The sequence below is a fragment of the Benincasa hispida genome, chromosome 11, assembly GCF_009727055.1.
Source record: "Benincasa hispida cultivar B227 chromosome 11, ASM972705v1, whole genome shotgun sequence".
NCBI lineage: Eukaryota > Viridiplantae > Streptophyta > Magnoliopsida > Cucurbitales > Cucurbitaceae > Benincasa > Benincasa hispida.
In genome coordinates, this window is record NC_052359.1 from 34880418 (window position 1) to 34901436 (window position 21019).

General features: G+C 31.3%; 2 protein-coding genes across 2 annotated transcripts; one reads left to right on the forward strand and one right to left on the reverse strand.

Annotated features, from left to right (window-relative positions):
* Positions 1-1348: 1348 nt before the first annotated feature.
* On the forward strand, positions 1349-3861 carry LOC120090055 (pentatricopeptide repeat-containing protein At4g14050, mitochondrial). Its single transcript, XM_039047541.1, has one exon. It carries the CDS (start codon positions 1691-1693, stop codon positions 3521-3523), a length of 1833 nt encoding a protein of 610 aa, XP_038903469.1. The 5' UTR covers positions 1349-1690; the 3' UTR covers positions 3524-3861.
* Positions 3862-7615: 3754 nt separating this feature from the next.
* LOC120092071 (WD repeat-containing protein GTS1) lies at positions 7616-12493 on the reverse strand. The gene is made up of 8 exons (XM_039050276.1): positions 12129-12493; positions 11835-12042; positions 11572-11667; positions 10934-11008; positions 9983-10093; positions 9475-9566; positions 9137-9221; positions 7616-8134 (listed from the first exon to the last, which is right to left on the reverse strand). Exons 1-8 carry the CDS (start codon positions 12266-12268, stop codon positions 7766-7768), a joined length of 1176 nt encoding a protein of 391 aa, XP_038906204.1. The 5' UTR covers positions 12269-12493; the 3' UTR covers positions 7616-7765.
* Positions 12494-21019: the final 8526 nt, after the last annotated feature.

A 21019-nucleotide genomic window follows, 5' to 3' on the forward strand; every position in this document is an offset into this window, starting at 1 on the left:
TTTTGAAGTCGTAGGTTCAATTCCCAAGTCGTACGTTGATGTACTATAAAAATTAAATATAGTATTTATTCCTTAATTATTTAGTCATATGTCTTTTGATTTCATTTTTTCTTTCTAGAACTTAATATCATTATTGTTGAATTAATTTTTTCTCATTGTTTTTCGTCACATAACATTAAAGCCTCTCAACAAAATTTTAATGTGAGCAAAATATCATTGATTATTATTTGATTAAATTAACGTCTTTAAACTCGAAAATCTACCCTTGAAATGATCTAATCTAGAAAAAAATGACTAAACTCTACCACTCGAAAACTTACAATTCAGATTTGTTCTCTTCTCTAAGAATATTTAACAAATTACATGAGCAAATTAAAAGAGTATAATTATAGAAAACTCCGTAATTTAAGACTAGTTTATGCATTTTTTAAAAAACAAAAATCAAGTCTACTAATATACTAAACAACTAACAACTCCGGTTAAAGTAAGCATAACTCAGCATATAATATCGGTTAGCAACAATTACAAGGTAAGTAAGAACTCCGTCCAGTGAAAAAATTGGACATCTCTAGCAACAAGGTATGTGGTATTCTATTGAGAAAAAAAAAGACCTAACAGCCTTAAAAAAATCATTTTAGAACTAACCCGCATATAGCCTCCGTAAATCAATATATACATGCTCATTTCATTCTTTGTATTTCTTTCTTTTAAATTATACTTGCTTTTTCTAATTTTTTTCTGCATGTTTTTCACCTTTCTTAAAAGACATTTTAATTCTTAACAAAAATTTAAAAACAAATAAAGTTTATATGTCTATATATATATCAAGTTTTTTTTTTGTTTGTAAAATGAGTAACAACACAAAACAAAGTTAGATTGTTAAATCAATAACCAAGCAAAAAATTTAAGTTAATAAAGTATGCCAAATTTAATATTACATCAATACTATGATAAAGATGCGTGACGAAACAATTTTTATGAACTTAATTTTTCTTATATAAACACAAAATAGGCTAATTTTACTTCTCTTTTTTTTATAATGTCTTAAATGTTCTAACTTCAAGAGAAATGTAAATCTTTGCATTGATTGTTGCTGGCATTTGGAACCATCGTAACTTGATGGTGTTTGTATGGTCAAGAAGATGTAGTTTGATCTTATCCAATGAATTTGGGAGTTTGTCGAGGAAATGAATACATATAATGCTCACAAAGATATTTGAAATTTTCTTAAGCCCAAACGTCCTCTCGTTCAATTATTGATTACATTTGCAACAACTGTTAGAAGTCTCCATAGGGTAACTCGTGTACGCTTAACTCTAATGCTTCCTTCACCATGGAAGAAGTGGACTTTGGAGCGTCAATGTTCATATTTCTAATGGAAAACCTACGATTTCTATTAAAAAAGCTCTAAAGTTCATTGTTATTGTTGGACTCGTCGAAGCTCTACTTTCTTTGTCGGAATTATTATAATTGAAGAAGCAATGATGATTATTTGGAACTTATTTAAGGGTTGGGACTATTTAAAAAACGAAATCCATATGTTTCTTTGGGCTAGGGGTACTACTCTTAGAAACACATTTCATCTTCACAAATAACTAATAAGATCATTCCTTTCAATTTTCCTGCCGTTTTGGTTTTTATGGAGAATCTTGTGCTTAAGGCTAAATCTGCATAGCTACAACAGTGATGAATGAATATTTCTCATTTTCTTCACGAACTCCAACTCTGCACCAGACGCCAATCGGCATCAGCCGCCGGAAAACTCCATTCTCAGATCATCAAAGCCGGTTTCGAAAAATCGGGCCCTCTCCCAAACACCCTTTTGGATGTATATGGCAAATGCGGTCTCATTCCACAAGCCCTCCAACTGTTCGACGAAATGCCCCAAAGAGACCATGTCTCCTGGGCCTCGATTCTCACTGCCCATAACCAAGCCATTCTTCCCCGACGGACCCTTTCAATGCTAAATACCATGTTTACGCTTGATGGGTTGCAGCCTGATCACTTTGTCTTCGCCTGTATTGTCAGGGCCTGCGCCAGTTTGGGGTATTTGCGGCTAGGTAAGCAAGTTCATGCTCGGTTTATGCTGTCTTCTTTTTGTGATGACGAGGTTGTTAAGTCGTCTTTGATTGATATGTATGCTAAATGTGCGCAACCCGATGATGCTCGTGCCGTTTTTGATTCCATATTGTTTAAGAATTCAGTTTCTTGGACTGCTATGATTTCTGGGTATGCTAGAAGTGGGAGGAAATGTGAGGCTATTGAGCTTTTTCAGCGAGTTCCTATGAGAAACTTGTTCTCTTGGACTGCTTTGATTTCGGGGTTGATTCAAAGTGGGAATGGAATTTACTCTTTTTCTTTGTTTAATGAGATGAGAAGAGAAGGAATTGATATTGTAGACCCTTTAGTTCTTTCAAGTGTTGTTGGAGCTTGTGCAAATTTGGCTCTTCTGGAGCTTGGAAAGCAAATTCATGGCTTGGTTATAGCTCTTGGCTTTGAGTCTTGTTTGTATATAAGCAATGCGTTCGTGGATATGTATGCTAAATGTAGTGACTTATTAGCAGCTAAGGATATCTTTTACAGAATGCCACGAAAGGATGTGATTTCTTGGACTTCAATCATAGTTGGGACTGCTCAACATGGCAAAGCAGAAGAGGCATTAACCTTATATGATGAGATGGTTCTTTCCAGAGTAAAGCCAAATGAAGTGACTTTCATTGGATTACTTTATGCTTGCAGTCACGTCGGCCTAGTTAGTAGAGGTCGCGAATTATTTAGGTCTATGACAATTGATTATAGGATCAATCCTTCTCTCCAGCACTACACATGTTTATTGGATCTCCTGAGTCGCTCCGGACACCTTGATGAGGCAGAGAATCTACTCAATGAAATGCCATTTAAACCTGATGAGCCTACTTGGGCATCGTTGTTGAGTGCATGCAAGCGGCATAATAATTTGAAAATGGGAGTTCGAATTGCTGATCATGTGTTGGATTTAAAACCTGAAGATCCTTCGACCTACATACTCTTGTCAAACGTTTACGCTGGAGCTGAAATGTGGGAAAGTGTTTCAAAGGTGAGAAAGTTGATGAGTTCTATGGAAGTAAGAAAGGAACCAGGTTATAGTAGCATTGACTTTGGAAAGGAGAGCCAAGTATTTCATGCTGGGGAGAGTTGTCATCTTATGAAGGATGAGATTTTCAATCTACTGAAGGATTTAGATGCAGAAATGAGAAGAAGAGGCTATGTTCCTAACACTAGTTTTGTTTTGCATGACATGGAGCCACAAGAAAAGGAAAAGCAGCTCTTTTGGCATAGTGAGAGGTTGGCTGTGGCTTATGGACTTCTCAAGGCTGTTCCTGGGACGATTATTCGAATCGTGAAAAATCTTCGCATTTGTGGAGATTGTCATAATGTTTTGAAATTCATTAGTGATATAAAGCAAAGAGAAATCGTGGTCCGTGATGCCACGAGATATCATCATTTCAAGGAAGGAAAATGTTCTTGCAATGATTTTTGGTGACTGTATGGGTAATTTTGCGGGATCCTCTTCTACTTATCTTGAAAATTCTTTGGCCAAAAAGGTATGAAGTGGTGAAGTTCTTAATAGCACTTTTACGTATTCTGTGTGTGTGTTTTTTTAAGAAGATAATGCATCTCCTTCCAATGTATTAGAAGAGGGGAGGATGGGGGGTTCCCAATCCAAATAAGTATTTTCTTGTTTGTGGTCTCATAGCCTTGTTTTAAAAGTCAAAAGTACAATACCACATCCTACCCATATCATATATGTGGGGTAATATTTTTTTTTTTGTTTTTTTTGTAACTTATAAAGTGAAGATGGTACTCTTATCTTTTGGTCAATGATACAATCTCTTAACCAGTTGAGGTATGCTTGGCTTTGGATATTGGCATACAAGATTAAAATATGTTTTAAAAGTGATTTTCACATCCCAAATTTTTTTAGATAATTGATTAAAAGATCCATTTTTAAGGCATAAAATGATTTTTGTCCCACATTTTAAAATTTATGAATTTTGACCTCTTGTTTACATCATCATCCAACCATTTTACAAAATTATTCTTGTTTATTTTTTTCTCTTTCTTTAATTTCTTTCTTCTTTTTTTTTTTTCCTTTGTTTCTTCTTCTCTAGTGAGACCATCTCTTCTTCTTCGGTCGTCGTTGTCTTCTTCTTATTCTTCTCTCCCTCTATTCAGTTTGTGTTGTAAACAAGAGGGAGAGAACGAAAGTATGAGAGAATGAGAAGGAGAGGACGAAAGTGCAAAAAACGGGAGTGCAATTTAACGAGAGGGTGAGAGAACGAGAGAGCTTGATAAAATTAGGGCAAATTAGAGCTTGTTGGTTGCATAATTTTATTAAAAAAAGTTTTAATCTTTATTTAAGTAATTGGAAATATAGCATTTTCTTTCCCAAAAAAAAAAAAAAACAATAACAACAAAAAAAAAATAAAGGTTAAAATATCATCTCAAGTTTTGAAACTTTCAAAAAGTTGATTGGTTCTTAAACTTTTAAGTTCATTCTATTTTTGTCTACTAACTTTAAAATGTCTATTTTATTTCTTGAACTTCTAAAATAATCATGTTGATCCTTACACTTCTCTTTTGGCAAATTAATGATGTAGCTTCGAGTGTATACTGACGTATTAATATGAGCATAATTTTAAGTCACATAAGTTAGTGACAAGCATTAGGAAAGTAGATATTAAATTAAAAAATAATAATATAGTACTGATTGACTAAAACAATTATTCTATAAACACTTAAACTCTAAAATTGACATTTTAAAAGTTTAAAGAACAAAATCCTTGGATCATTCCAAAGCTGATCTTTAGGTTTTTAAAGGAGAGTAGAGAGTGCGTTGGTTGACATTCAGATGTGGAGAGTCCCCTATCCAAAGGTTAATAGGCTCGAGATCATGAGAGTCTTTGAAAGTGGGTCCCTCCCCCAACTGACTGTTGGAAGTTCAACTCTGATTGTGTCTTGAAGTGAGTCAAAGGACAGAGGTGGCCTTGGGTGGATTACCCAAGACTCTCAAGGATCTCTTGTTGGGGCAAGTCTCAAGGTGGTGAATAGATGGTCAGTGAAAGCTCTTGAAAGTTTAACAATTTTAGAAGGCTTGAGAAGTATCAACGACAAGTTTTTAGAGTGCTTGCCCTCTTTGGAGGTCGAGTTAAATTCTTTGGAGATTATCAAAATCCTAAACAAGGATAGTGTGGATTTATCAGAGATGTCAAATGTTGTTGATAGTATTCTTTTCCTTGTCAAATGTTGTTGATAGTATTCTTTTCCTTACACCTCAAATGAATGTTCTGAGGTTTTCGTTTTGTAATAGGACTCGTAGCTTATGTCGTTGCCATAATCGCAAAAGCTTGACTTCCTCGTGATATTTTTTTGTAGTGTCTCTTCCTCGATTGAAGGGTCAAAAGAGCTCTTTTGATTTTGATCTTTCCCAAACAAGATGTTCTCTGCTTTGTTAAAGGACCTTGGTTATATTTAGTTTTTCTCCCGCTTTTTAACATATTTTCTCTTTAAAAAAAAAGAGAGAGAGAACAAATATAAAAGTTCAAGTACCAAAATTGATATTTCAAAAGACTAAATTACAATAGAACAAATTTGAATATTCAACGACTAAAATTGATTTTGAACCTAAAAAATAATTATTTCCTTATTTATGATCTCATAGTCTTGTTTTAAAAGTGAAGAGAACAATACAACATCCACGTCATACCTATATTGTATATGTGGAGGTTTTTTTTTCCTTTAAATTTCTTACCTTTTAAGTCATTGATACAATCCCTTAATTAGTTGAGGTATGCTTGGCTTTGGATCATCATACAAGGTTAAAATATATTTTAAAATTGATTTCCACATCTCAAATATTTCTCCATGATCATTGATCTTTCAACAAGGTTTACAAGAAGTTTACAAGGAGTCCTTGCAATAACGTTTCCATTTCTCCTTTTTATTTTTCATTTTATAAAAAATAGTCTTGTTTGATAATTTATCCCGTTTTTTATTTTCAAAATTTAAGAAACGTTTCTAAAATTTAGAAAGTAGTTTCTTCTGTTTTCATATTATATTAAATCGTTTCAATTATGACTCGTGTCACTTTTGCTGGGTTGGTTATCAGTGAAGAATGCTTTTCTATCTGACTATCCTAAGTTCAAAGCCCATATTTGTCGCCAATTTTCTTTTTTATTAATTATTTTTATTTTATTTTCATGACCTTTTCATTTTCTTATTCTTTCATTTTTAATATTTCTTTACTTTGCAATAGGTATATTTATGTATTAGTTAAATTCTAAATTTTAAAATTTTTAATATCTAGATTCTAGATTTATATATTTTTCAATTTTCAAAGTTGTATATTTAAATATTTTTTGAGTTGCAATATGAATATGTAGTACATTTGAAACCAATTAGGATTTAACAATATATAAATTCTATTCACTTAAATATTCATTAAGTTTTGCTTTTAATATTTTATAACTACAATATTTATATAATAATATAATTGAATTGAAGTTGAGTAAAGATCATTTAAGGTGAATGAATCGAGTGAGAAATAATATTATAGATAAATTTGGACAACATTTGAAAGATATATTTGGATTTATTTGTATTTTCATATATAAATACCTTATAATTGTTTTTTTTTTTTAAATATTTAATGCATGTCACATATATATATATATTAGGGTAAATATTAATTTATACCCCTAAACTTTGGGGATTATATCAATTTAAACCTTAAACTTTGCAATTTAAACCCTAAACTTTCATCAATATATCAATTTAATCTCTGAACATTTATAAGTGTATCCAAATAAAACATAAGGGGGGGATTTAAGTTAATACAATTATGAAAATTCAGGATTTAAATTGATACATTTATAAAAATTCAGGATTTAAATTAACACGGTTATTAATTTGGGATTTAAGTTGATACAAACCCCAAAGTTCAAGGTTTAAACTAATACAATTATTAGTTTAGGATTTAAATTAATATAACACCTAAAGTTCAGAAGTATAAATTGATATTTACCCTATATACTAAGAAGCATGCTGTATATTGTTTATTTTATATAATCAAATTATAGATTATTTTCAAATAAAGGAAAATGAACAACTTAGGTACAAATATAGCAATATGTCACTATCTATCCGTGATAAACCACGATAGACATCTATAGTGTCAGTAATAGATTCATGGCCTATCACTGATATACACATTTTGCTATATTTGAAAATATTTTTAATAGTTTTACCATTTAAAATAATTATCCTAAATTATATTTAAACTATAAAACAAGAAAAAATGTTTGGAGAAAAATTACAAGAAATAAGAAATAGTTATCAATTAGATTTCTATTTGTTTTTCAAGAAACAAAAAAATAAAGATGATTACCAAATATATTCTTGTTTCTAGTTCTTTTTCCCGTTCTTAAAAAACGAGAATAAAAAGAACGAGAACGTTATCCATGCATCTCCAATGGTCAATTCACCAACGGCAGCAGTTCATCTATTGTTATTTCAACTAACATTCTGTGATGTTTTCTAAGTATTGAATTCTAAAAAAGAAAAAAGAAAGAAACAATGGAAAGTACAGGACGAAGCATATAATTTTACTCCAAGTGGCAAGTCAAAAAACATCAAATTGAGGGGTTGGGAGGCAGAATGATGATAAATACAGCTACAGAAACATTGCGATTGTATGATCAAAGACACAACAAACACAAGTTAATCTTTAGTAAGGGTGGTGTCTATTTTTCCTCCGAACACCAGGTGACTTAATAACTAGACTACTCGAAATCCAGGATCGATTCATTTCGTGAGAATCATCCGAAGACCAACAACATAAACGTCCATCTTCTCCACCCGTCCATCCAAACACACCTTGGCTTTGTGAAAATCCACCCAGAAAGTTTGTTGTGGGCAAGACACTTCTAATGATGCCAATGTGGCCACCCTCGAGGACAATGTCCGGCGATTCAATTGCATTCTTCCCCTTACTGTGGTCGATCGGGAAGTAGCCAATGGCGCCATCGTTGCTACCTCCGAGAACCCACAATCTACAACCTTCACTCGAGTAGTGGCAATCAACTAAATAATCAACCTGCCAAAGAAGTAAGCAAATTGGTATAACATGTATGCATCGTCGGTTCTATCTAGTCTATGTATTGATGGGCTGGTAGAATCAAGTCTGTTTTATGTATTATCCCAAGACACTAGAAATAGTTATTTGTTTAAATGATCACCTGGTAAGGTAGTAATACTGACATCAACAAATCTCAAGCATGACTACAATTATGTCAAGGAAGCACAACCACAATAATGTCAAGGACAAAAGACTATCAATTTTAATAAACACGGTCCAATACCACTTGGATTGCACAACTTGATGGGGAACTAGAATTGATTCGTCATGAAATGCTTCTTTGCAGAGTAGAATATCTTCAAAAGAAGTTAGAGATTCTTCTCGAATACAAACAAGAGCCTAATGACGCTTATTCCGCTATTTCTGTAAAGTACAAAGTAAAACCTATAGCATCAGATTTGGAAGGCCCTCCCTAATTAACTCAAGTTTCTCAAAATGATAGCAAAAGTCGATAATAGTCATGTTCGATAGGGGTGTGCTTCTTTAGGTCTAGGTCTATGAAAAGTTCTTGTGCACGGTTGTTCTTTTTTATGGGTGCATTTGCTGTTTTTAGTTTTTATTTTTTTACCCCTTTTGGAAGTTTATATCCTTTAAACTTTTAATCACTTTTATTATATCAATAAGAATTTGTTTCTTGTTAAAAAAAAATAAACACAGTTCAATTTTGATCTTCCAACTTCTTCAAATAAAATATCAAAACAGAAGCATCTTAGGGGGAGCCCCCATGCTTGTTAATTCAATGTAAAAAACCTTCTAAATTATAATCATAATTTTTTTTGTAACTTCATTCTATGAAATTTTCTTTTCAGTTAAATTTTCATTCTATCAACGAGATGGTTTTGTATCAAGATAAATAAATAAAGAAATTAAAATCATCACAAATTATCACGTGGGAACGTAGAGGAAGGGTATATAAATTCACTGATACATGAAAAAGAGATATGTGATAGAAGAACTCACTTGACCCATTGTCCAACAGTTGGAAGCTAGTGTGCGAGCATCTGTGATATCTGCTTCATTTCTCCCATCAGTCCAGTCCCATAAACTACCATTGCCATTTATGTACAACTCCAGCATTAGATAACTAGAAAAGAACCTCTAAAGATAAATTTTACAACTGTGCAAAGGGAAAAAAATGAGACAGCTATGAGACGAGTCGAACTAAGGATGCATTAGTATCATAGCGGATAAAAGTTTTGCAATCAATAAAGAAATGTTAATCCTCAGACAGAGGGAGGAAATAGCTACAATTCATTTTTGTAGTTGAACTGGTGGTGTCTAGAAAGGAAGATTGGTACCTTAAGGTTTCAATGTGAGTCAAGCACCACAACTTTCTATAATTCTCTCCAAAAAATCCAATCTTACCAACTGAAGTTCCCACATTAATCACCTACATGATCATGAGGGTAGCTCTAATCAAATATCTGTAGAATTGAGTTTGAATACCCATTGAAGAAATTTGTTACTAAGAATTTAAGTTAAAATCAAATAGTATAACAAGGACAACCAGACTTCACGAGCAAAAACAGTTAGGATTTCTGGGAGAGCAGTGGAATAGTCAAACAAAACATTTTACAGATATAGATTCTCAAAACTCGTATCCTAGATGTGATAACTTGTAGGAATAGTCAACCAAACTTCATTGATAACTTGTAGAAATAAAATTCCAATATGCAATAGCCTATAGCATTCTAAATTTGCAAGCAAAGCATGTACACCTAAAATAAGAGACATTTATCCGGTACAAGTCAGCTCAGTCAGAAGAGTATCCATGCAAATAACATTAAGATAACAATGGCTCCTTACAGAATCCATATGATCGTCATCATCAATATCCCCATTAGTGTCAAATATACAAACCAACCCATCCACGGAAGCAGAAGCAAGCTTGCCTTGATGGCCCGGAACAAAGTGAACCTGTTAACAAAAAATACATTAGATAAGGTGAATTGCACACACTAACAAGATTCTATCAGAAGGGAAAAAATGGGAATCCCAAGGAGAGGAAATACAAAAGAGCGGTAAATTTAAGCAAAGTTGAATGACCACAATTTTTTAAATTATATCTTACATTATATCATAAGAACACAGTAAGTATAATTGAGTCAGAAGAGCATAACAAGATAAAAGGAATGCAAAATTAACAGGAACAGGATAAAGCCCTTATTGCCATAAAATGCAGTATTTAATCCTTTTCTATAACCACTATACATTCATGTACAAGTTTTTTTTTCCAACATGTTTTCCAAGAAAATCAAAAGCATCTGTTATGACTCTAATAGTTGTATATTTGAGAAACTGCCGTCCACTTTTATCTTATACAGAATGCTTGTCCCAGCACCATGGCAATCTCTAAGAGCTCTACCCTTTCTCTTGATTCTGATTATTGTTGTAGTCACAATAACTTGAATATCTTTGCTATACAAACAAAGCGATGTTGCAAATCATTGCTATGCAAAGTTAACAATCAAACCTATTTCCTAGCAAGAATCTGATTCTCAACAGCCATGTTTTTACAGTGCCTTTAGGGTAAACATGATTGCATATAGAATATTACAAAGCAGTGGTTTGAAGAAATGCATCCTCCTTTTAATGAAGAGGGGAAACAATTTTCAATTTTGAGTAAAAATTTTGAGCATATACATAGTTCCTCTCTTAAATTGGAGCAAGTACTGAATATCATCAAAATTATATCATGGGCAATCTCCAGTGGTGATCACCATATACAAGGCACATTGCACAAGCATCAGGAAGAACCTGAGTGACATCTTCCACATGAGAGTCCTCCAAGCATGCGACTTGTTTTCTGTTCCTCCAATCCCAGAAGAGAATCTGAGTAACATTACCATATAAGTAACAATTATATCACAAGAGTTTTCTTCCCTAATGCCTCTAAACTCATCAATTGAAATAAGTCATACTTTTAAATTCTCTAAATGGTTAAATTACAAGTTTGACCCTTGAACTTTTATAGTGGTTAATCAAATTTAAACCTTCAACTTCATGTTTAATAGGTTCATGAACTTAAAAACGTGTCTAAAAGGTCTTTACATTCTTAATTTTGTATCTAATAGATCCCTAAACTTTAAAAAATGTCTAATACAATAAAGACCTATATAAGGCACATTGAAAATTTAATGAACAACTAGACACTTTGTAAAGTTCAGAAACTTACTAAAACACAACGATGAGAGTTTGTGGACCTATTAGCCATTCTATAAAAGTTCAGAGACTAAGCACAACACCGAAAATTCAAACACCAATCTTATAAGTGAGCCTAAATGAATACGCAAAAGATTTCCGGCACTCACTAACGAACCTAAAATATTATTGTAATTTTGAAGAATAATGACATAGTTATAACAAAATTAACGTTTCTACCAAATTGAACTCACCTGAGATTTACAACCTGCAGCAAGAAGACTCATATTTGATCCTCCATAGGCAAAGCTGAAGATCTCTTGAGAAGGGCCAGCACTAATGGATGAAACCTGCAATTGTAGCACGAGGAGCATAACCACTATTCCTCAAGCAAGGCGGCCGATAAGTCATCGAAGGGCCGTGACCTTGATACGGAGCTGGAGCTTCTAACTATGATGAACAAATTCCCAGACGAAAAAATGAACAAAAAGTAATTACCAGAGAAAAGGATGCAAACCTGCTGAAAAGTCCGTACATCCCAAGATCTGATAGTTCCATCAGAAGAACAAGAATGCAATACATGTGGGGTTGAAGGAACAGAGAAGGAAATTTCGTTGATTGTTCCAGTGTGACCTCTGCACTCTCCAAAGTACTGACCAGTCACTGGTGAGTATAGCTTCACAACATTGGAAGATAATGACACCGCCATTGACGTCCAATCCCCACTTCAAAAAAGGAGCAAGAACAACAAAACCCTTCTGTTATCGAGACAAAAAATGGAACGACACAAACCCAACTGGAAATTTCTTACTTGGGGGCGATGTGAAAAACGTAATCATCACCGAAGTTGGTTTGAATGGAATTCTTGAGTCCAAAGCGCTTGAAGGAGCTGGAATTTGTAGTCGTATCGGCATTGGCGTGCTCCTCGACATCCATGTCAATGGATTCCATTATTTTTCTTCTTTCTCTCTATGCTTTCTACGTGATGAAGCAGAGCAAAATCACGAACAAATTTTTCAAGTAAGTATAGAAATTTGCCGAAGGGTTTTTCTAGGGTTTAGTTGGGAATCAATGGGGGAATTGAAGCAACCGTTGGAGGCGCGCCACTGAAACTTCCAACCAGTTCGCTCCAATTGATTAACTGTTAGGGTTACCACAAAAAACGACCCCATTTCACAATACCTACCTAAAAGACAACATAGGTTTAAAACATCGACCTCATAGAAATATAGAAGATTTAAATATCCATTTTGATGGATATTTTTGAAAAATTATGAAAACAAAAAATTTTAAAATAAATTTAAATTATTACATACACCTTCTATCTTCTATTATTTTTAAATAAATAAATATATCTATTACTTGTATTATATTTATATTAATAGCATTCTTATACTTATTTTCTTTTATTATTTTTATAAATAGTTTGACATTTATTTATTTATTATTATTATTTTGTATATGTGAAAGTTTCTCTAAAATATTTCACTGTGGTAAGTTAGGAAAAAAAAAATACCCTCCAATTGACACTCAATTGAAATAACTAATCAAATATTCCGGCTTGCTTTAATCGATGTGTGGTTTATCTTTTAATTCTAATTTAAGTGGTTTTTCCTTCAATTCTTTTGTCTTTAATGAGAAATTGCTTCTCAAGGAATCTCTCATTTGATTCAAGGATTTTGTATCGGATGGAGATAATATAAGAAAAAAAAAATGAAGGTTTGGTTTTCGTTGAAGAAGGATTTATTCGAAAGAAAGTATAAAAGAGTAGGGATAAAAAGTTGAAAGTTGTTGATTGAACAAAGGTCAAGATAAAGTAACGAAGTAATTGTTAGAGATTGATGAACTTTGAGAAGCTCCGGAGGTATACTACTTTATCAAGGTATAATTTTGCTTCCAACTACTCTATATTAGAAAATAATCGATTAGGTATACTTTAAACATATAGTACTTGTCCCTGGACATCATTTACTTATCTATGTCTAATTCTCTATATATACACTAATTTCAGGTCATTTAGTCTGATTTTTGCAATTTTAGTGTTTGTCTATGATCTCCTTTGCTGATACGAGATAATTTACATTGAAAAAAAATCAAGTTATTTTACTTGTGTATATACAACAATTTATATATTATTGTTTGTATCATACTTAATAGGAGCTTGACTGTGACGATAGGTTCAATTTTTTTCCATGGTTCGTGTTGCTCCTATACAAGGATTCAAAAATTGTCTTTCGACGGTATCTATTGACGACACATCTATTTGTAATTCCAAACTTATATAGATGAAATTCCAATGTATATCAATCTTAAGCCATTTAATTTGCGTCAGTGTCCTATCTATGCAATTTTAGTGTTTTTAATTTGCCAATTTTGTAATTAGTGTTCAATTTGCCAATTTATGTAGTGATTAATAGTTAATACTTAACTAGATTTTTATTTTAAAAAAAGGGAAAAATGATTTTAAATGATAAAATTGTTAAAAATATTTATAATTAATAGAAAAATATAACAGTCTATATGTGATATACTGCGATAGACTACTATCTGCCTCTTGTGTCATTGACATAAATAGTATTTAATCGCAGTCTATCACGATCTATCACACATAGATGATAATATTTTGTTATTATTTATAAATATTTGGTTTATTGTTTTTTTTATATTTGGAAACGAAAAAAAAAAAAATTAAAAACAAGTTCAATTTAAGTTTTAGATTTGTTTTTATTGGTTGTTGGGTTTGTTTTTAATACAACCACCATCTCACTCATCCTTATAATTTCTTTTTTTTGGTTGCTATTTGTAGGTGGTTTAAAATGCAACTTGTAGGGGGTATTTTCGTCCAAATGAAAATTGGATATTTAGGTTGAAAATTGCGTTTAGCCATTTTAGGTAAAAAAAAAAAATGTAGAATTAACTATTTTTCAAATAAAGGTGGTTAGATTTAGCTATTATTTTATTGCCCCTAATATATATTGACTTTCTTAGTTGTTACAAGTGAATTTGGGTTATCAAAAGGGAAAGGTGAATTTGAGCTGGATGCACTCTCATCACTTGGGCTGCATGCATTGTCCACCACCAAGTTCCAAGTTATATGGGCTATTAGCCCAAATAACTTGTAACTTTATTTTCTTGCCCCAGTTGGAGTGTATGGCGAAATTTGAGGTTTCATTTTGAAAAATAATAAAACTATCCAAGAATAAGAATTATGGCAACTCATGTGACATGCACATGACCACAAATTTTTATATACCTGATTTGTCCTTGTCTTATTCGTAGAGGTTGTTGTTGATGAAACTACAAATAACAGGTAATTCTATAAAATAGAAAACAGGGTCAGGGTCGAAGTATATATACAGACTAATTGTTGATATTTGTCAAAGACAACTGCTCTCCTAATTTTGCTTTGAGATTTCATTTAACAACTTTTCAAATTTACCTCACCCTAATAAAATATCCAAATTTTTCTACCAAATTTATATTTGAAATATCCATATATTATTAAAACTTCATTTATCCATATATTTTATTCAAATCTCTATATTGTTTTTCATAATTGTATACATACATTTTTAATGAGTTAACTATATATTTCTCACATTTTAAAAAATTAGTTGTATATGCTATTTTTGATATTATTTTTAACGTTTTGGGAAAAGAAATATCACTTCCTAAAAAATGATCATGCTTAGGTTTTCTTGTGGTTTCTTTAACCAGCTATTGTTTTTACTATAACTTTTCATTATGATTTGATTTAAAATAAACCAATCTCTTTCTCATTTTTACCTCTTTTGAAATTTAAATTTATTTTTAATATAAAATGTGATTTTGATAACTACTTCATTGATTTAAAACAAACCAATCTCTTCCTTATTTTTCTCCTCTAATGATTCAAATTAGCTATTTATTTTGATTTGATTTAACGACTTTTCGAAAATAGTTAGAATTAATTAATATTTTATTTATTTATCATCATTTCGATTTTAATTTATGATATATCTTTAGATTTTATATTATTTTATTAATTTTTTATTATTCTAAATTTGAATTAAATTGTTTATTTTAATTAGGATTTTACGAAATATTTTATACATAATATCATCTTATTATATTATTATGTCATTAATTTATCTTTTTAACAAACAAATAAGTATTCACTTTTACAATCTTACATGCCTCTTCAAGAGTTAAACTTTTTCATAGGTTTTTGTGGTTGATGAAGTTATAAATACAATGTAATTGTTGAAGTTTATGAAAATGGAATTATGAATAATTGTAAATAAACTAAACTCACTTCCTGATTTTTCTCCCAAAATTATATTTGAATTTATATTTTATTATCAAATTAGATTTTATCTAACTACTTATCAATTTTTTTTAATTAGAATAAACAAAAACTTACTGTTTTTTACAAATTCAATTGTATCTAAATATTTTTTTTATTATTTTATACATACTGTTATCAAACTAATTTGATTTTTTTTCTTTATATTTTCGATATTTTCAATTTTTCATATACAAACATGTAAAAATGGCTTGTTGGACCTAAAAAGAAACATATAAATGGGGGATACAACCTATATCATTGGCAATTAGATAACAATCAATATCGGAAAAAAATTTAGATAGAAAATTAGTATAAAATAACATTCAGTATCATTAATCAGTATCAGATAGTAATCAGACAACAATCAGATAGCAGTCAATATTATTGACAATTAGTATATCATATAGTAACAAGACAACAATTAAATAGAAATCAATATCAAATAAAAATTAGATAGCAATCACATAGAAATCACATAGCAATCAAATCACGGACGAAATGAGGGCATTTTTTACTTTTCAACTTCAATGCCTCATTTAAATTAGGCTAGGTTGACCGATTTTGTCATGTGTGCAAAATTTATATTGTTGAACTATATGAGCCTAATTTTTGCAAGCTACTTTGCCATACTTACAAGTGTCCTACACTCCATCACCTCTCCCTTCCATTTCCTTTTTCTCCTCTACTTCAATCTATCACCTAGCACTTCTTTATTTTTTTTCGTTGAGATTTGAATCATAATTGTGAGGATAATTAGTAGGAGAGGAAAGAAGAAAACGTGTGCATTACAAAATTTATAGTGATGAAGAGTTTGTTAATCCTTTCTACGATTCATATTACTCTATTCGTTGTGATTAATTAAGAAGATTCACTAAGATTGAAGATGATATTCCTTTGTCGGTCATTTTTATATTTGACTATTTATTGTTTTTCTAAGTATAGATTTTGTGAGATTTTATGCTTTAAGGTGAAATCTTCTTTATATTTGGTCATGTTGCCGACAAAATTGGTGTAAGCATTTGATAAATGAGAGAAAAATGAGATTATATATATATAAAAGGATGTATCTTCATAAATTGTTTTAAAATTGATTATTATCCAATTCAAGATAACTTCAAACAAATTGATCACTATACTAACCGTAGGAGCATTTTTAAACATTTAAAACAACTTATCAACATCAAATTAATAAATATGCAAAGACATCTTATTGTAATTTTAAGTGAACTGCTATTTTGTTTTTAAGAAAAACAAGCATTAAATAGTTAAAAGACGATAAGGTCATATCAACCTCAACCAAACAATAAATTTGATTAGAAAAACTATTTAATTAATAATGTGAATCATTTCCGTCTACGATAGCCTACTAGCTATATTATCAGCCACCAAATTTTAAGAACGTTCAATATGACCAAGTGAAATATTGTAATTTAAACTAAATATATAAGTTAATAATGATCGATAGTAAATTTGAAGGTATGATCTATAATTTTAGATTTGACAAAAGAATAAAAAATGGCAAATGGTTTTCGAAGATCGTTGGGTAACGAAACACGTTTCTGTGTAAGATTTGGAGTATTTGAAATCCAATGGAAGTCCAAAAAAGTTGGATGCATCTTAACGATTTTTTTTTTCTTTTATTCATTTCCGTACGAAATTGATGGTTCAAATATTTTATATAATAAATTAAAAATTTTGTTTTAGTCTTTATATCGATCTCAATCGAGATGACACCGATACCACCCTTAAACAATTAACCAAAAAGAATTAAAAAAAAATGTAAAACTGATTTTTTTGTGCTATTTCTGACCATTACCTTTTCAATATATATATATATATATATATATGTATATATATTGTCTATTTGCTATTTTTATTCAACAAACCTTCACAAGATGCTAAATCAATATTGAAAGTCCATATGCATGTACCAATTTCACATTTTGTATACCATTAAATTTGTTTGATATTTTATTTCATCATTTTTTTTTTATTATTTATGTTCTTTTTCCTAATTTGAAATCAACTTAACATTTAGGGGAAAAAAATAAACAAAAATAAAATCTTTTTTTTTTAAAATAAATTAAAATTTATTTATGGACCTTTTCAAATATAAAAAAAATATTTAAAAATATTTATACTTTTAGCAAAAACTTTCAAAAGTATAAAATATTTTTGAAACTTTTTGCTATAAATTATAAATATTTTTGAGATTTTTCTATTTATAAAATTTTTCCATTTATTTTTTCATCTTTTCACTAAAAATAAAAATTTGCAGGCATTAATGTTCACATATCTTTCTTATGTGTAAAAATTCAAATAAGTTTTTCATAATAACTTTATGCCACTCTAGTTCCTGTTCATTATTTTATTTTAGTAACAATCAGTAAAACATGAGAAACTTAGAAATATATAAATAAAAACTTTCTTTGTTTTTACTAATTGCATGTTTCTTTTAAATAATACGAGAAAAGTTTTGTTTTTTTATCAGTGTTATGGGATAGTAATACTTTATCTCCATACACCAAACACTCTTAAATCTTAAATAGGATGTTTGGCTCATCAACATGAGTTGAGTTGAGTTGATACCTACTTAATGTTTGGTCCACTAACTTAAATGTAAGTAGGGTTGAGTTGGTATATTTTACCAACTCATCATAACTCTCCATTCTTCCAATGTTCTCAATGACTCTAAACATTGGCCATTGTTAGCGACTATTACTACCACATTGTGGGAACCAGCTCCAAGCTTCGACAACCACCTCCAATGAAAAATCTGGCAACCAACTTCGACGACCAATTTCAGGCTTTGGCAAAATCACCTCTGATGACAATACCAATGACCCAAATTCAATGACCACCTTCACATGACGAACTCCAATGACCAATTTTGAGCTCCAGCAACCACCTCCAACAACAAACTCTTGTGACTAACTCTGACGACCACCTTTGTAAGCTCCTACAACTACCTTCGACTATAAACTCCGACGAAAATCAGCTTCGGTGATCACGTTTGAGTGAGAAACTCTGAAGACCAACTCCGAACTTCGACAACCACTTCTGATGATAAAACTCCGACAACCCATTCCAATACCACCTTCATGCGATCAACTTCAAGTTTCAACAATCATCTGCGACTATAAACTCCAACAAAAATCATCTTCGATGATAAACTTAGACGACTACCTTCGTGCAATCAACTCCCATGACCAACTTTGGGCTTCAAAAACTACCTTCGATGACAACTCCGGCGACCAACTCCAATACCACCTTCATGAGACTAACTTCGAGTTCTGACAACCACTTTCGACTCCAAACTCCAACGAAAATTATCTTCGATGATAAACTTAGACGACCATCTCTAACTACAAACTCCAGGGAAATCATCTTCGATAGTCAATTTCGACAACCATTTTCGATTATAAGACCAATAACTATTAAAGTATTTTATAGGGTTGTTGATTATATAAATACTATTTTTGTCTATATTAAGTGTAATATTTATATGTAGAAATTTGCAAAATATATTTTACTTAATTGATTTTACATATCAAATGAGTGTTAGTAATATTTGGAAAAATATGTATGTAGTTGAATAGTATGTAACACATAAAAAAAAAAAAAAAACCCATAAAATGGAGTTTTTTCCTGGAACATTTTTGACAAGAAATAGTGAAAAATAGAGATTTGTTATCTGATGATCCTCCAAATTTGAAGGAATTAAAAGTAAAATTATTGAAGAAATGTGGTGACATTCCATTAGATGCTAAAATGATGGAGAAGATTCAATTTAAAAAAATTCATGATATAGTAAAAATACATAACAATAATAGGAAATTCATGATGATGAAATTGGACCTTTAATATTAATATTGTTGTTTTCAAAACTTATTAGAGAAATATTGTTGTTTTGAAACTTATTAGAGAAATATTATTGTTTTGGGAGTTTGAGGATAGAAGTCGAGGGTTGAGGATTCGACTAATGTAGAGGTCGAACGTAGAGAACTCGACAAACAAAGAAAAACTTGGAAACAATACGTAAATTAGGGTTGTCGAGGGTTGAAGTTTCGACATACATAAGTTGAAACTTCAACCCTCAACAAAGAAAAGGAAATCCCGCTAGTTTTACATAAGTCGAAACTTCAACCCTCGACAAGAAAGATAAGTGAGTGAAGCAGATTGTAAGAGAGAGCGAGATTAAGAGCGAGATTGTAGGAGAGAGCGAGATTGAAAGCGAGATTGTAGGAGAGAGCGAGATTGAAAGCGAGATTGTAGGAGAGAGCGAGATTGTAGAGGAATGGGACAATCTCCAACGTCTATGGAATGTATGTGTCTCGCTCTCTCCTACAATCTCGCTCTCTCTGAACATCTCGCTCTCTCAATCTCGCTCTCTCTTACAATCTCGCTCTCTCTTACAATTCAAAATTTTGTTATTGTTGTTATTTTTTCATTAATGATTACTAGCTTTTTTTCTCATTGGTCATGTATAATATATATATTTCTATGGAAAGTAAAATAAATTTATTGTACATTATTATTCTTAATTAATTCTTAACTTGTACATTATTCTTCTAATTAATTGTACATTATTCTTCTAATTAAGTTGTAACATTATTCTTCTAATTAATTTTTCTTGTACATTATTCTTTTAATTAAGTTGTACATTATTCTTCTAATTAAGAATTTGTACATATTCTTTAATTAAGTTGTGCTTATCTCTAATTGAGAAACAAATATTTTTTTTTTAATAACGGAAATAAATATTTTTTTTTTTCAGATTATGGCTTTAAACCCAAGACCTGTTGATCCCGATGTTTTGTACGGACGAGTCCATTTATCGATCATCTTGTTGTATGGCAAGATCGGTACTACCGGAGAAATATCTTGCGAAAGAGAGTCTCTAGTGCACTATCCGCTCCACCTCGAAATACTACCGCAGCTACTGCGCACATCCGGATTCTATGGGGTTGCAAAATTAGATTTATTCAGTTGGACTGACATTTGATCACAGCCTTGGTTGAGAAGATGGAGGCCCGAGACGCATACATTCCATAGTGCCGTTGGAGAATACACTATCACTCTAACAAGACATAGAAGTGTCGTTGGGTACTTGTTGACGGTGAGTTGGTCCCGGAGTGATGTACGATGACTTGGTTAGAAGTTTGTCAACTGTACCTCGTGCGACCCACTGCCGATAAGATTAAAGGATTGAGGTTAAGTTTAATATGCTTAGGAACAAAATTTCATGAGTCACAAGATGATGCAGACGAAGAAACTGTCATAAGATATGCGCGAGCATGTGATATACTACAAATGATGGTGGAAGTCCTGTTTTTCAGATAAATCAAGTCATTGTGTTCATGATGTCCTCTGCC